This window comes from Mesoplodon densirostris, chromosome 16 (assembly GCF_025265405.1).
Source record: "Mesoplodon densirostris isolate mMesDen1 chromosome 16, mMesDen1 primary haplotype, whole genome shotgun sequence".
NCBI classification, from domain to species: Eukaryota; Metazoa; Chordata; class Mammalia; order Artiodactyla; family Ziphiidae; genus Mesoplodon; species Mesoplodon densirostris.
This window is the reverse complement of record NC_082676.1, coordinates 51,953,039-51,967,652: the sequence shown is the minus strand read 5'-3', so window position 1 is coordinate 51,967,652 and position 14,614 is coordinate 51,953,039. Positions and strand designations below refer to the sequence as shown.

General features: G+C 42.8%; 1 protein-coding gene across 4 annotated transcripts in view; it reads left to right on the top strand.

Annotated features, from left to right (window-relative positions):
- Positions 1-14,298, top strand: part of TMC5 (transmembrane channel like 5) — a 41,766-nt gene extending 27,468 nt beyond the window's left edge. The window contains exons 12-20 of one of the 4 annotated variants that reach the window (XM_060078521.1): positions 370-467; positions 1,873-1,968; positions 5,467-5,542; positions 5,721-5,854; positions 8,467-8,640; positions 10,341-10,419; positions 11,507-11,611; positions 12,790-12,832; positions 13,558-14,297. In XM_060078521.1, coding sequence (XP_059934504.1) covers positions 370-467; positions 1,873-1,968; positions 5,467-5,542; positions 5,721-5,854; positions 8,467-8,640; positions 10,341-10,419; positions 11,507-11,611; positions 12,790-12,832; positions 13,558-13,604 — 852 coding nt within the window. In that variant the 3' untranslated portion in view covers positions 13,605-14,297. Of the gene's footprint in view, positions 1-369; positions 468-1,872; positions 1,969-5,466; positions 5,543-5,720; positions 5,855-8,466; positions 8,641-10,340; positions 10,420-11,506; positions 11,612-12,789; positions 12,833-13,557 lie in introns of all 4 variants that reach the window. The other 3 variants (XM_060078522.1, XM_060078524.1, XM_060078523.1) reach the window with 3 other exon arrangements.
- Positions 14,299-14,614: the final 316 nt, after the last annotated feature.

The window sequence follows — 14,614 nt, the reverse complement described above, 5'->3', positions numbered from 1 at the left end:
GAGTGGAGGCATTACTAGCCATTGACACCTCCTGCTCTCCTTGGCTAAGAAACGGGATCCAGAGGGCATAGGACAAAGAAGAAAAGTGTTAAAGAGGAGAGCTAGTGAGAAGGGAAAGTTTGGGTACCTGAGGAAGGCAAGCCCTAATGGGGGAAGAAGGAGCACAGGAAGAGAATACACATTCTTGAAAACAAATTCACCCTAAAGGTGCATTTCTGTTGAGAGTGGGTCTGCTTTTCTGGGCACACAAAAACTCGGTCAGACTAAGCCACCAGCCACATTCTTATCAGCACAGGGGGCCAGGAACAGATGGGAACTAAGTGGAGACAACAGCCTCCTCTCACAACCCAAATTTTGTTTGCCTTCCAGTGTTGGGAAACCCTCATTGGCCAAGAAATCTACCGGCTCCTTCTGATGGATTTTGTGTTCTCTTTAGCTGATTCCTTCCTGGTGGAGTTCCTGAGGAGGTAAATATTTGTCTGTCTCCAGTAATTATATCTGACGTTGTAACCAGAGCCATAGTCCTGGCTGAGCATGAAGTGTGGGTCCCTTCTGTACTCTAAGTGTAGGTTGTTCTAAGTCTGCCTATTGTCCTTTGAAATATTGTTTTCTTCTGAATTAACTGAAATTTCATCTTGACCTGACAGTCCTGTTGTCAAAGTTCATTTAGTTCAATTGGCCCTATGCAATCTCCTGAGAAAGTTCTAGAAATTAAACACAGAAACAGAGAGTCATTTGAAATCTTATCCACAATAGACCATTTTAATATTCTAGTCTATGTATATTCCTCCAGATTTGTCTATGCACTGCTTTGTGTGTGTGTATACTATATAATTTTCCAAGACAAAAATGGGGTCACACTGCAAAATCGCTATGGAGTTTGCTCTTACTAATTCTGTCAGTATGCCTTATCATCTTTCCATGCCTGTACCTATAGATTTATCTCATTGCTTTCACTGAATTTAATTAATGCACTAATTTTTATTTTAGACTCCAGGTGTGCAGGATTAGGGCAATGTCATCATTGGCCCATGTGTGGTCCTCTTTTATTTATTCATTTATTTTATAATAATATTATGAGCATCTCATTCCTAATAGACATTTACTTATTTTTGCAAGTTGCCCTAGTGATAAGATGGCATGGCACAATACTGATTCCTTCCTCAGTGGGTAGGTTGAAAGCCAAATTTCCTCACTCAGTTCGCCCAAACTCACTTTTAGTTCAGCCTCTGTCCAGGGTCTGGACATAAAGGTGAGAAGTTTTTTGTTGTTGTTGTTGTTTTGTTTATTTTTTACAACAGTTTTTTACTGGCAATTCCTCCATAAGAAAAAAAATCAAAGTGGTCTCAAGTTTCTTCAGAATAAATGTGGACGTAGGGTTCCTCCTTGTGGATTTAGAAAACAGGGAAACACCATTAACTCAATAGCAGGAACTGAAAGCTGAAAAAATTTCAGTTTATTTGGGTTGAGAGTGCTGAGTCTGGTCCCTGAAAAAAAAGGTTTAACAAGCAAAAGGTGGTATAAACAAGATAATAGTTGGGATAATTTAAATAATTATCTCATTTAAATAATGCCTATTTAAAATTCATAATTATCTGTTTAAACAGTAGTTGGGATAGTTTAAATAATGTTCTCTAGAATTTTTTTTGAACCACTTTAGCAGTACCTCCATTCGAATGCATTGTGTTAATTCCATTTTCCCTCAATTATTTCTTAAAAAACGTGCTCATACTTGGAATTTTCAGAAATTTGCAAGGGAACTTATGACTTTATTCCAAACTGGTGAGGATTTGTCCTCCTTTGTCGATTGTGAGGAATCTTTTGAAAGAGGGAGTTGATGGTTTGGGTACTAAACTCATTACATTTTCACAGAATCATTGGGATGTGGCTTATCACAAGTCTTGGCCTACAGGAGTTTGACATTGCCAGGAATGTCCTAGAACTGATCTACGCACAAACTCTGGTGTGGTAAGTTTTGACAATCTTTGGCTTGCCCAGTGGTTCCAGCCTGACTGTGGACTAGGAGTTTTGGTGGCAATGCCCAGAATCTGTGGTTTTTCAAAGCTGCATAGGTGATACCAAATCCAGCCAGTCTGAGAACCATGAATTCATGTCCCAGACTGTTCTTTTCCTTTATGAGGACTTCAGCCAAGAATCAACATAGAGCAGGGATTCCTAACCTGGAGGGCCCCGGGCCATATCCAGCCTGCAAGTGTGTTTTGCTTGTCCGATGCAGTGCTTTTTCTAAAAATTTGAATTAACCACCAGTATTTAAGAATCAGGAGATTTCACAAAAACTTTAAAATTTCTGGCTTCTCGCCAGAAAAGGAAAGATCTAGATCATCTCCCATTATGGTAACAATTGGCTGGGCCTTGAACTGGGGTGAGTGGTTCCAGTTTGCTGAAGACCCACCTTGAACTATTGTCTCCCCAGTATTGATTTGCCATTTCTTGTTGCCCTTATGCTGTGAGTTTTTTTATGGTAGAAAACTTTACTTTGTATTGATATCTCAACAGAACTGGGAAAATAAAGGCAGAGAAGGTTGCCTTACACTTGATGTGCTTCACTCCCTGGTGGTGAGGCCCTGGTGGGACCTCTGTAGCCTTTGGGGTTTGCCACCTCAATTTTGGCAATTGTGCATGCGTGCATGTGCATGTGTGTGTGCGCGCGTGTGTGTGAGCATGCATGTGTGTTTTGAGAATAGCCAGCTAGTTGCATCAAATTTTTGACAAGCTCACCTAGAAACTCAAACGAATAGCCAGTGACTATTTTTATTTATTTATTTTAACATGATGTAGCTAATGTCAGAATTCTGCATGGCATATTACATTGCCAGGTTCCATCTTTTGGGGGGTTGCTAATCTGAAAGTAGGGGATATGGAGTCGGATAAACTTGGATTCTGGGGCTGGCTCTTCTACTCACTGAGGTCACTGAGCTTCCCTGAGCCTCAGTCACCTCATCTGTCAGATGCACATAATAATAGCTGCCTTTGAATTGTGTTGAGGATTAAATCAGATGATACAAGAAAACTGCCTTGCAATCTCCAATATGCCACACAACTGTGAAATGCTTTATTTTCCAACTCTTTAAAGTTGCCCCGGGTGATTTGGCTATCTGCAAATAACTCACTAATGTCAATGAATTTATTTTTGGAGATGGTGAGGACTTTTTCCTTGTGTAGTTTAGGTGATGCATTTGCACACTGCCAGGTCACCCACTGGCAACTGGGCAGTTTACAAAGGCCTTTTACTCACATTATCTCAATGAACAGGATGCCGTTGGGCAAATAACATAAACTCTCTCTAAACCTTGGTTTTCTAATCTGTAAATGGGGGCGATGCTTGTACCTACTTCACGGGGTTTTGGTAAGGATTAAATGAGAAAATGTATGCATTAAGTGCTTAGCGAGTAACTGATTCAGAAATGTTTATAAGTAGGGATATTATATGGCTGTTGTTATCCTTAAGGGTTCTTTTTTAAAAATTGTAGTAAAAAACACATAACGTAAAATTTACCATCTTAACCATTGGTAAGTGTACAGTTCAGTAGTGTTGAGTACATTCACATTGTTGTGTAACCAATCTCCAGAACTTTTTCACCTTGCAAAATTGAAACTCTGTACCCATTAAACAACAACTCCCCATTCCCTCTCCCCTCCAGTCCCTGGCAACCAGCATTCTACTTTCTGTTTCTTTGAGTTTGACTAGTCTAGATACTTCATATAAGTGGACTCACATAGAATTTATCTTTTTGTGACTCGTTTATTTCACTTAGCATAATGTCCTCCAGATTCATCCATACAGCATGTGTTAGTTAGAATTTCCTTCCTTTTTAAGGTTGAATAATATTCCATTGCGTGTATGTACCACATTTTGTTAATCCATTCATCTGCCAGTGGACACCAGGGTTACTTATGCTTTTTAGCTATTGTGAATAATTCTACTATGAATATGGGTGTACAAATATATCTTTGAGACCCTGTTTTCAATTCTTTTTAATATATACACAGAAGTGGAATCGCTGGATCATATGGTACTTATGAGCACTCAAATTTTTTGCTGTTTAATAAGTAATGTGGGTAAGTCATCTGATTCAGTATCCAGGTTTTTGAATCCTAGAGCCTGAGCCCTCATACTATTGACCATTTGACAGAGATTCCCAAGGGAAGTGTTAGCTTCGAGGCGGGAAAGCTTACAATGAGATGCTCATTATTACTTCTGGGCCTTTAAGGTTTTTGTTAATAAATCATAAATAAGCACAATCAGAAACACACGTATCTTTTCCTTTCTCCATGGCAATTATAGATTTAATCTCTGTGGGTTTTAGGAGAGTATTGCCTTTGATGATGAGCTTTAAAAGAAGATAATAGAGTGACAGAAATTGAGTGTATGTTAGGGATGATGGTAGAAAATGAGGTGAGGAAAATGTTTCCCAAACTTTAGTCTTTTGTACACCAGCCTGCCTATTTTGGGGGCATATCTATCTATCACCCGTACTGTTTTTGACTTAATATTATCTTTTAAATTGTTTGCCTTTTTAAAATTTAAATATATTTTTAATGAGTCTTATCATCATCAATGGAAAATCATGTCATTTGACAGAAATTGCAAGTAATTTGAAAAATAAAATCAATCCCATCACAAAAAGTCATTAAATTCTAGTTAGATGCTGCTGTCTGTCAAGGCTCTCAGTCTAAAGACTGCTTCTTTTTTTAAAAAAATGGAGGTTGGCAAGCGTTAGGACTTCAGGACATTCTAGCACCAGACTGAGATTTGTTTCCTTTTGGCCTCAGAAGCACTGGGGAGAGCTGAGTAACTTGATGCAGTTTAATGTCTGTCATTTGTAACCAATGCAGTTTAATGCCTGTCCCTGCAGGACCTCAGGCCTTCTTGAATGCCAAAGGAGGAGGAGTTCACGTCCCACATGTGGGACACCTGGATTAGGGCTGGCTGAAGGCCTCTGGTGGTTTAATTAATGGCTGTGCGGGTAGCGTTCTCTGCAAAATCTCTTTGCTGTGTTGGAATCAGTCTCCGTCTGTATGAGTTTTCTAGGGTGGCTATAACGAAGTGCCACAGACCAGGTGGCTTAAACCACACACATTTATTTTCTCACAATTCTGGAGGCTCGAAACCCAAGATCAAGGTGTTGGCAGGGTTGGTTTCCTCTGAGGCCTCTGTCCTTGGCCTGTAGATGGTGCCTTCTCCCTGTGCCCTCACGTGGTCTTCTTCCCTCTGTATGAGTCTGTTAGGGCCCACATGAGGTTAGTGGCCTCATTTTACCTTAATTATCTCCTTAAAGGCCTTATCTCCAAATACAGTAGCATTCTGAGCTACTGGGGGTTAGGACTTCAACATATGAGTTTTGGGGGGACAGAATTCAGCCCATAACACCCTCTTTCCCTGCCCTCCACACAGATTCCCTGTGTCTCCCCTGATCTCTGACACTCATCCCCTTTCTCTCATAGGATTGGAATCTTCTTCTGCCCTCTGCTGCCCTTTATCCAAATGATTACTCTTTTCATCATGTTTTACGTCAAAAATGTGAGTCAGGCTGAAGGTGGAACCAATCAGCTTTGCTCAGTCCCATGTGACCCAGTGGTGGCTGGAATTGGGTGTGGGGGTGTGCTGGGAAAGGTGTCAGGGAGCTGGTGTCTGGCTGGGGTCCCTCTGGCCTGCTTCTCCGGCTACAGAAGGGAGGTGACTGCTTCTCTTTCTTCAGATCAGCCTGATGATGAATTTCCAGCCTCTGAGCAAAGCCTGGCGGGCCTCACAGATGATGACTTTCTTTATCTTTTTGCTCTTTTTCCCGTCCTTCACCGGGGCCCTGTGCACCCTGGCCATCACCATCTGGAGGTAGGAGATGGCAGCCTTGGGGTGGGTGCATGTTTTAAAGTGTAGGTTTTATCATTCTTCAGGTATGGTGAGGCCAACGGATCAGGAGATGACTGCCACTGAAAAAATAATTTGTTATACTCACAGACCCCAAAGGGAGGGGGCACATCACACCATGGGGGGCCACATGGGGAGGCACCAGGGTCCGTTAGAGGCAGAGGGAGAGAGCAGTCAACGTGGTCAAAAGTCTTTATTGTGGTTTCAGTGGGGAGGAAAGGGAAAGGCAGGGTTAGCATGCTTAGGAGGGGTGAGTTTGAATAATCTCAGCAGGCTCTGGGGTATAGGGACCCTCTGGAGTTGGCTGGTATGTGACCCTGGGGTGATGGGGGCAGAGGAACAGGGCCCAGAGTGTGAGCGCTTGAGAGAGGAGGTGGAGGTGGGATGGGGTCTCAGGTTTGCATATGAAAGGCATGCTTTGTAGGCTAGCCCTAGGAAAGGCAGTCTCTCCAGGATCAGTAAGGCCCCAGATGTCACAGGTCAGAATAAAAAGACATGCTTAATTCAGTGTTTAACCCAAGTTGCCTTGGTAACCAACAGATGCTACAACCAAGGGAGGCAATATATCCAAGTTGGGTCACCACCCGCCAGGTGCCCAGTCTTGATGGCGGAGCTTCCTTACTTCCTCCAAGCTCTGCAGCTTCCCAGCTGGGGAGAAGGCAGCTCTCCACATGCAGAACAGAACTTCCTCTGATGAACTGAAAGGCCCTGTGTGGTCAGGCTCCCTCTTATCTCTCCAACCTCACCCCTATGGCTCCATCCTACTCCAGCCTCAAGGCTCTCAGTCTGTTCCTGGGACCCTGAGAGCCTCTCCTCCCATGGGATGGGGTTACGTCTTGGAAGGGCTCTCCCCAGTCCCTTTGCTTGGAGGCCTTCCTTCCACCCTCATCTCAAAAGTCCTCTTGAAGACCTGACTTTCACCACCATCTTCGTCTTTTGTCAGCACCCCCCTCCTCTCTCTCTCTCAGGGTGGTTTCCTTTGTTCGTTCCCTAGTTCGTGTCAGAAATGCCTTTGAATCTTTGTTTAATTGCATACTCATTGCTTGACCATCTTTCCCACTAGAACCTGGGAGGGCAGGTATCACGTCTGTCTTGTTTACTGTGGACTCTCCAGGGCTTCGTATCTAGCACAGAGCCTGGTACTGATCTCGAGGAGAAAGCAGTGAGCGTTGGCTTGAAGCAGGGTCTTAGTCCCCTGCCCAGGACTTGAACCTGGGTAGCCTGGCTGAAAACCAGGAATCCTAGCTGCTAGACCAGCGGGGGCTAGAGGCTAGAAGCAAAGTTCCCCTGGCTCTTGCCCCATTTGAAAGCAAGAATATTTCAAGGAGGCAAAAAATGTAAAAACAGGTACAAAGTTTATTATTAGAGACACAGCACAGCAAGTGGGAGAGCACACAGGAAAACAGTTTTTTTAATTTAAGACAGAAGAAAGGCAGAGATACACACCTGTAGAGAAAAGGGTGTGGGTGTCCTCCCTAATGAGGAGGCGTGCAGTAAAGAGGCGGTTAAATCATTTATATAGAGCAGTTCTTCCAGGTCTTTGTTTACCTTTGGCCAATTACCTGGTTTCTTTTTCCACACCTGACCTGCCCTAGGGCCCTCCCCAACATGCATGCACAACTTTTAGCCAAGATGGATTCCAGCGCAGAGGCCTGTGGGAGGCTTGGCATCACCTATTATGGGGTGGCGCCCCCTCCTTTTTAACCCCAAGGAGACTTTCTGCGCATATGTAGTCAGGGAGGTCTCCTTGACCTCAAGAATGAGAAATATGTGTTCTCTTTATCTTTTATCTTGGCAGGACTCAGCTCCTCTCTGCCCCTTCCATTACTGTTAAAGTGTCCACTGGAGACAAAGTCCAGCTATTTACCCTGTTCCTGTTGTTATTTCTATCTGGAAGTATAGAAAGGAAACTGGCTTGTAAATGTCTAACCTGGAGCCCATCTATCTCCTGCCTCAGTACAAGGGCAGTAAACCTTTGTAGAATGAATGAGCAACCGAACACACAACAAGGGAGTTGATTTTTAGGATACTTGTGGAACTGGAACCATGAGGGGCTCAGCGGCTTCAGGGCAGGGTCCTCTGCTCTGTGATGTCCTTGACTCTCTCGCCGTGTGTACTCTCTCTTCTCTCTTCCTGACCAGCTCCTTGTTGCCTTCTAGTTTCTGCTTGTTCACAACAACTGACTTCATGTGGCCATTATTACCACAACTCCAGCTTCCCTAGATTACAGCCTCCCATCTTTGTATTTCTTAGTTCAAGTTCCTAAGGAAGAGTCTGATCGTCCCAGTTCATTTCTTTGTGCCAGGATACCACTGAGGCCTCTGCCTGGTCTTTGGATTGGTTACGGTTGGATCAGGTGATACCCCTGTCCAAGAGCTGGTCCCTGGAGTGCAGGTCATGAAAACAAAACACACCAGCTGGGGCTACGAGCGAGAGGCTATGAGCAGGGGGATGTGGGTGGAGCAGGTAAGAATTGCTGGTTCCATGTTCAGAGCCCAGAAATGACTGGGCTATTCTAGAATAAACTATACCGGAGTCTGGCACTAGAGATGCTTCTCTGTCCCTTGTTTTATCAGATTGAAACCTTCAGCTGACTGTGGCCCGTTTCGAGGTCTGCCCTTCTTCATTCAGTCCATCTACAGCTGGATTGACACCCTGAGTAAAAGGCCCAGCTACCTGTGGGTTGTTTGGATCTACCGGAACCTCGTCAGCAGCGTGCACTTCTTCTTCATCCTCACCCTCATTGTGCTGTAATTAGGGCCCCTTGGAAAACTAGGGGGGAAAATACCTCATCTACACGTCACGTGGGCAGCCGAGGGGTGTTTGGTGGGAAGGCGAAGACTACAGTGGGGCTCAGTGTTCTGGGTCGTCCCGGCTCTGCCCTTTAATTTTTCTAACAGTTATTTAATACCTTATCATTTGGGGGGTGTGTTTTACGAAGAAAGCAATACCTGCTTTGCTCCCTCTTAAGTAACACGAAAACAAAACAGAAAACACTGGATATGAGAGTGCTCAGGGAAATTATTGTGTGATTCTTTCTGAGGCTGTGATTATGTTGAAGTCGGTTGGGTGCTATTGATATGTGGTTTAGTGTACTTTCATTTTTAAATTAGAAAACGATTTCTGACTTCTTGTGAAAAAGTGGAAGATCTGCCAAGACCGGGCCCATTTTCCTGCATGAACAGTTGGTCAGCTGATGGCTGCCCCTCTTTAGAAGCCCAGTCCTGATGGCATTTGAGATTGCAGCTCCTCTGGTAGAGAGACACAACTCAACAGCACAGACACAGACACAACTCAACAGCACAGTTGATTGTCGAGTGACCCCTCAATTTTACAGACGGAAGTGTTAAGACTTACAGAGAAGGGCTGACTTGCAGAGATAGTTTCCAGGTTGCAGAACCTGTTAATTGCAGAGGGGGCTGGAACCTGGGTCTCCCCGTTCCTGGTCATGCCCTCCCTCCCAACTCTGGGTTGCCATTGGCCCCCTTAATTAAAATGGGGCGTTTTCTAGTGCCTTGCTCCTCCAAACTTCTAATTCACTGGGGCACTTGTTAGAAATGCAGACTCTCTGGCCCTACCCCAGACCTCCAGCATCAGCATCTGCATTTTAACAAAATCCCAGGAAGTCTGTATCACAATGAAGTTTGAACAGCACTGTCCAGATTCACAAACTCTGGCTGCACATTAGAATCATGTGCATTTAAAAAATACTGTTAGAGAGTTCCCTGGTGGCCTAGTGGTTTGGATTCTGGGCTTTAACTGCTGTGGCCTGGGTTCAATCCCTGGTCAGGGAACTGAGATCCCGCAAGCTGTGTGGCATGGCAAAATAAAATAAAATAAAATGAAATGAAATAAAATAAAATAAAAAACTGTTAAATGTTTTCACCACAAAAAAATAATAATTATGTGACATGATAGGGGTGTTAGCTGACACTATGGTGGTAATCATATTGCAATATATAAATGTGTCAAATCAACACAGTTGTACACCTTAAACTTACACAAAGTTATACATCAATTACATCTCAATAAAAAATAAAAATAAAGCTAGATTGGGGTATAGTTTGCACAACTGTATAAATTGGCTAAAATTCAGTGAACTACACTTAAACTGAGTACATTTTGTAACATGTAAACTATGCCTCAGTAAAAAGAAGAAGAAATACTGATGTCTGGCCTTGTGCTCAAAAAGCCTCAAATAACTGATCTGAGGAGGGGCCATGGCATGAGTCTTTTCTCCACCTCTCAGGTGATTTACGTGTAGACTGGTGAGAACCATTGCTATAATGTATTTAACCTCTAACTCACCCAGATACAACTTTGCAGGAACGCTAGCTGAGCCAAAATCCATTTGCAAGCAAATATAACAGTTCCTCTGTACCAGCTGAGATTCGGAGCCTGTAAAGCATTGGAGAGAGTGTCTGCCATTCTTTCTTTTCTTCTCTTCCAGAATCATCACTTACTTTTACTGGCAGATCACAGAGGGAAGGAAGATTATGATCAGACTGCTCCGTGAACAGATCATTAACGTAAGTCCCATTGGATCCCTTTGTTATTCTCCCCTCCTTTTTAACATTTTGTAATGGAAATTTTCAAACATAGTCCAAAATAGAGAATAGTACAATGAACCTTCCCACCACCTAGCCCTGACAACCATTAACCTTTGCATACTCTTATGTCCTCTACACTATCCCTTTGCTGTAAATCTCTGGATTATTTTCAAGCAAAATCCTAGCCTTTATATCATTTTATCTGTAGACTCTTCTATATGCCTGAGAGATACACACTTTTAAAAAACATAACCACGGTACCAATCATCACACGTAAAAGAAAATTTAATAATTCCTTACTATCGTCTTATAGTCAATGGTCAAATTTCCCCAATTGTCCCATTAAGTGTCTTTTTACAGCAGGATTACTCAAATCAAAATCTAAAAAAGTGTCACATGTTGCATTTGGTTGATGTGTCGTTTATATTTCTTTCAATCTATAGCTGTTCACACTTCCCGCTTCTCTTGCCATTTATTGCTGGAGAAACCAGGTCTTTTGTCTTGTAATCCTTCCCACATTCTGGATATATCTGATTTGTAACCCTGCGGTGGTGTTTAGCACATTTATTTCTTTTTTTTTTCTTCTTTTTTTTTTTTTTAGCAAGTTTTAATTTAATTTATTTATTTTTGGCTGCGTTGGGTCTTCATTGCTGCGAGCAGGTTTTTCCCTAATTGCAGCGAGCGGGGGCTACTCTTCATTGCGCACGGGCTTCTCATTGCGGTGGCTTCTCTTGCTGGGGAGCAAGGGCTCTACGTGAGCAGGCTTCAGTAGTTGTGGCGCGTGGGCTTAGTTGCTCCGCGGCATGTGGAATCTTCCTGGCCTAGGGCTTGAACCCGTGTCCCCTGCATTGGCAGGCGGATTCTTAACCACTGCGCCACCAGGGAAGTCCGAGCACATTTATTTCTTTAACCTCTATTTTAAAATTAAGGAAACTGGGCTTCCCTGGTGGCGAAGCCAACGTCCAGGACCCTACCTGCCTAAAAATCAGCCTTTCCATCATTTGCTTCCCAACCCCACACCATCATTCACACGCCATGTTTTTGTTTTTGTTTTCCTTCTTGGCAGGAGGGCAAAGACAAAATGTTCCTGATAGAAAAGTTGATCAAGCTGCAGGATATGGAGAAGAGAGCAAGCCCCACCTTGTTTACGCCAGAAAGGAGAGACGTGGAGGTGAGGCTGGAAGCCGCCTTGGGATACCTGTGACACAGATGTGCCCTCCTGGGAAAAGTGCATCAGGGAACTAGAATCACATCAGGGCACTTCACTTTCTGTGTTTTAACATTTCTGTATTTTTTATTACAAAAAAAAAAAAAAAAAACCACATTCACCATGTTCTATGCCTGGCCCCATTCTAGGTGCTGGGGTTATCATGGTACCACAGTAGGGCTCTACCCTCGTGGGGCTTGCCTGCATCTTTTCCATAACCCAACCAAACAGAAATATATCCCACTGAGATGAAAAATGGCTTGAAATCTCACCCCACTAGGTTAATGCTTCAGCGTATATTCTTCCAGATCTTTCCCCCAGGCATCTGCAAACAAGCATGCATCTACTAACATTCTTGTTTATTTATTACAAAAAAGGAGTTATATTTTACACATAACTCCCCCTCTTCCCGCTTAATACTATATCTCAGACGTTGTTTCAGTCTGTACCTACTTGGACATTTGGGTTGTTAGTTTTTTTTTTTTAATACTAAAAACGATGTGTAATGAAACTTTTTTTTATTGTAATTGTTTTATCTGAGTGTTTTACCTGCCACAGGCACGCACATGATAATGTTAACAGATATTGCCATATCACGCTCTTAAAAAGATTTTTACCAATTTCATCCTTAACAAGAGATGCCTGGAATCCTGCTCTAATACCAAAGCCTGTGTTGGCTTTCTTGGTGTCCTAGAAAATGTGGATAAACAGTAAACTCACGTTAATTCAAATGCTACTAGTTTTAGAAGTTATGATCTTGTCAGAAGAGACTGCCATGTCATTTACTGCCTGTGCAAATTAATACCATCAGCACAATATAGGTAAGGGATCTAGAGGCCCAGCTCTAAATCCTTTGAAGGCAAGGATCATGAGTGTACCTTTGCAGGTCCTAATATATTACCTGGTATATATTGTAAATGCTCAGTAAGTATCTGTGAAATGAATGATTAAATGAATGGAATCACTGCCCATAAAAAGTGAAACAAAACATGTTTGATATTTCTATGGCTGAATCTTGGTCTTAATCTGTCACCTGTTAATATTAAAATGGTGAGGGCTCCCAAGTCTCACCACTGATGCAGCAGGATCTGAGGTGTACACTCTCTTCCAGTGATGAGATTTCTTGTTTTCTTCTTTTTTAGCAACCTGGTCCTCTGCGTGTTGGAGAGCATGATGCTGCTCGAGGTGAGTACCCGACTGGCACTGAAGAAGGCCTAATTCATCCAGATGATAGGTCCCAAGACAGAGGGTCAGAACTGCTCCTGTATCAGTCACTCGTTCAATTGCAAGAACTGGCCCAAATTGGCTTTAGCCAAAACTCAACAATAATTCTTGCTTTAGGTGTGGCCAGAAGCAGGGGCTCACAGTATGTCACCAGAACCTGATTTCTTTCTGGTAATTGCAGTTCTTTTCCATGTTATCTCCTGGTAATTACAAGACAGCTTTCTTAGCTTCTTGTATCTTCTCAGATTCAAGTCTAGTGTGAAAGAGATCCAGATTCTCATTGTGTTTCATTGGATCTGAACCAATTGCTGTGGCCAAGAGACTGTGATGATTTCATTGGCCAATTCTGAGTCACAGACCTCATCTCTAGATACAGGTGGTACAAACATACAGACCACAGGGACTGAGAGAGTGGAGAAGGGTGGCTTTCCAAAGAAAACCTGTGGCTGATGCCAGGAGGGGAATGAATGCTGGGGAGGAAACAAACCTATTCATCTTTTTGGAATAGCATTCACTGACAGCATCCAATGATGGGAGTTCAAGGGAGAGAATTGAAAAAACTTAAAAGGAGGAGGCAAAGAAGGCCTAAGAAGCTGTGGGATCTTGAAAGCTAATTTGGTTTTTCCCTTGGAGATATGGGGCAGTGTGCCTCTGTGCTAACTTCTCTTCTCCTGTATCAAACCCAGACCTGCGATTTAGGCGATCAGTTCAAGAAGATAATCCAAAGGCCTGATAATTATTGTGGTACCCAGACACCAACCAAATAAGGAAAGAAGATAAAGATGGAGCAGCTTCCTCCATGACACCTGGGCCTTTAGGAGATTCCCAGATGGGAAATTCAAGCCTTTAGCCGGGAGTGGAAACTGACTGCAATGTAAATACAGAAGTAAAATTGGGCATTCCCTGCTGTTGTTTTTACACCTGAATTGCTGATTTTTCCAGACAAAATATTTGAGATTTTCCAGTAAAGACTGTTGTAATATTTGAACTACTTCACAAAAACCTGGGAAGAGTTGTAGTTTAAGAGATATGCACATGAATTATTGATCCTTAGAAATCTCCACTCCCAGAACTCCCAGACCTGGCAAAGGTTTGGAGACTGGTGCTAAGACAAGTGGTCCAGTCTGAATAAAAATGTGACCCTCGATCAGGGGTGTGAAGCCTCTGAATTGTGGAACGTGCGTTTGTTCATGACTTTGAACTAAAAACATCCCCATTTTTCCCAAAGGTGAAAAACAACCAGAGGGCTCGCCTATGAACTTTACTGCACATTGAGTACATGAGTCTTTTGGATTGGACTGGGGTGGGCATGTGTGGACTGGGACTCTACCCCTGTGAGGTTTTATACATGATCATCAGTCTTACGTTGAACCAAACATGAAATCTGTGGTGATGTGTGGAATATATATGTTGAATACGTATGTGTATGTGTATGTTTGTGTGTACATATGCACACATACATGTATAAAGCATTTTTTTGCAGATTTCCTAAATGATTCACAAGGCACCTGACTCTACTTAAAAAGGAAGGGTCCAGCAGAAAAGTGCAATTACCAAATTACTCAGGAGGAGGAATCTCTTCTTGAGTAATCACTGTCATGAAATCTAATTGGAACTGAATTTAGAAAACATTTAAGACGAATTTAAAATACAAACATCCAGTCAGTGCTCAGTCATTGGTTCACTTCGTCATTGACTTATTTGCTCACTAATTCATTCATCAGCTGAATTAAGTTCTTTTGG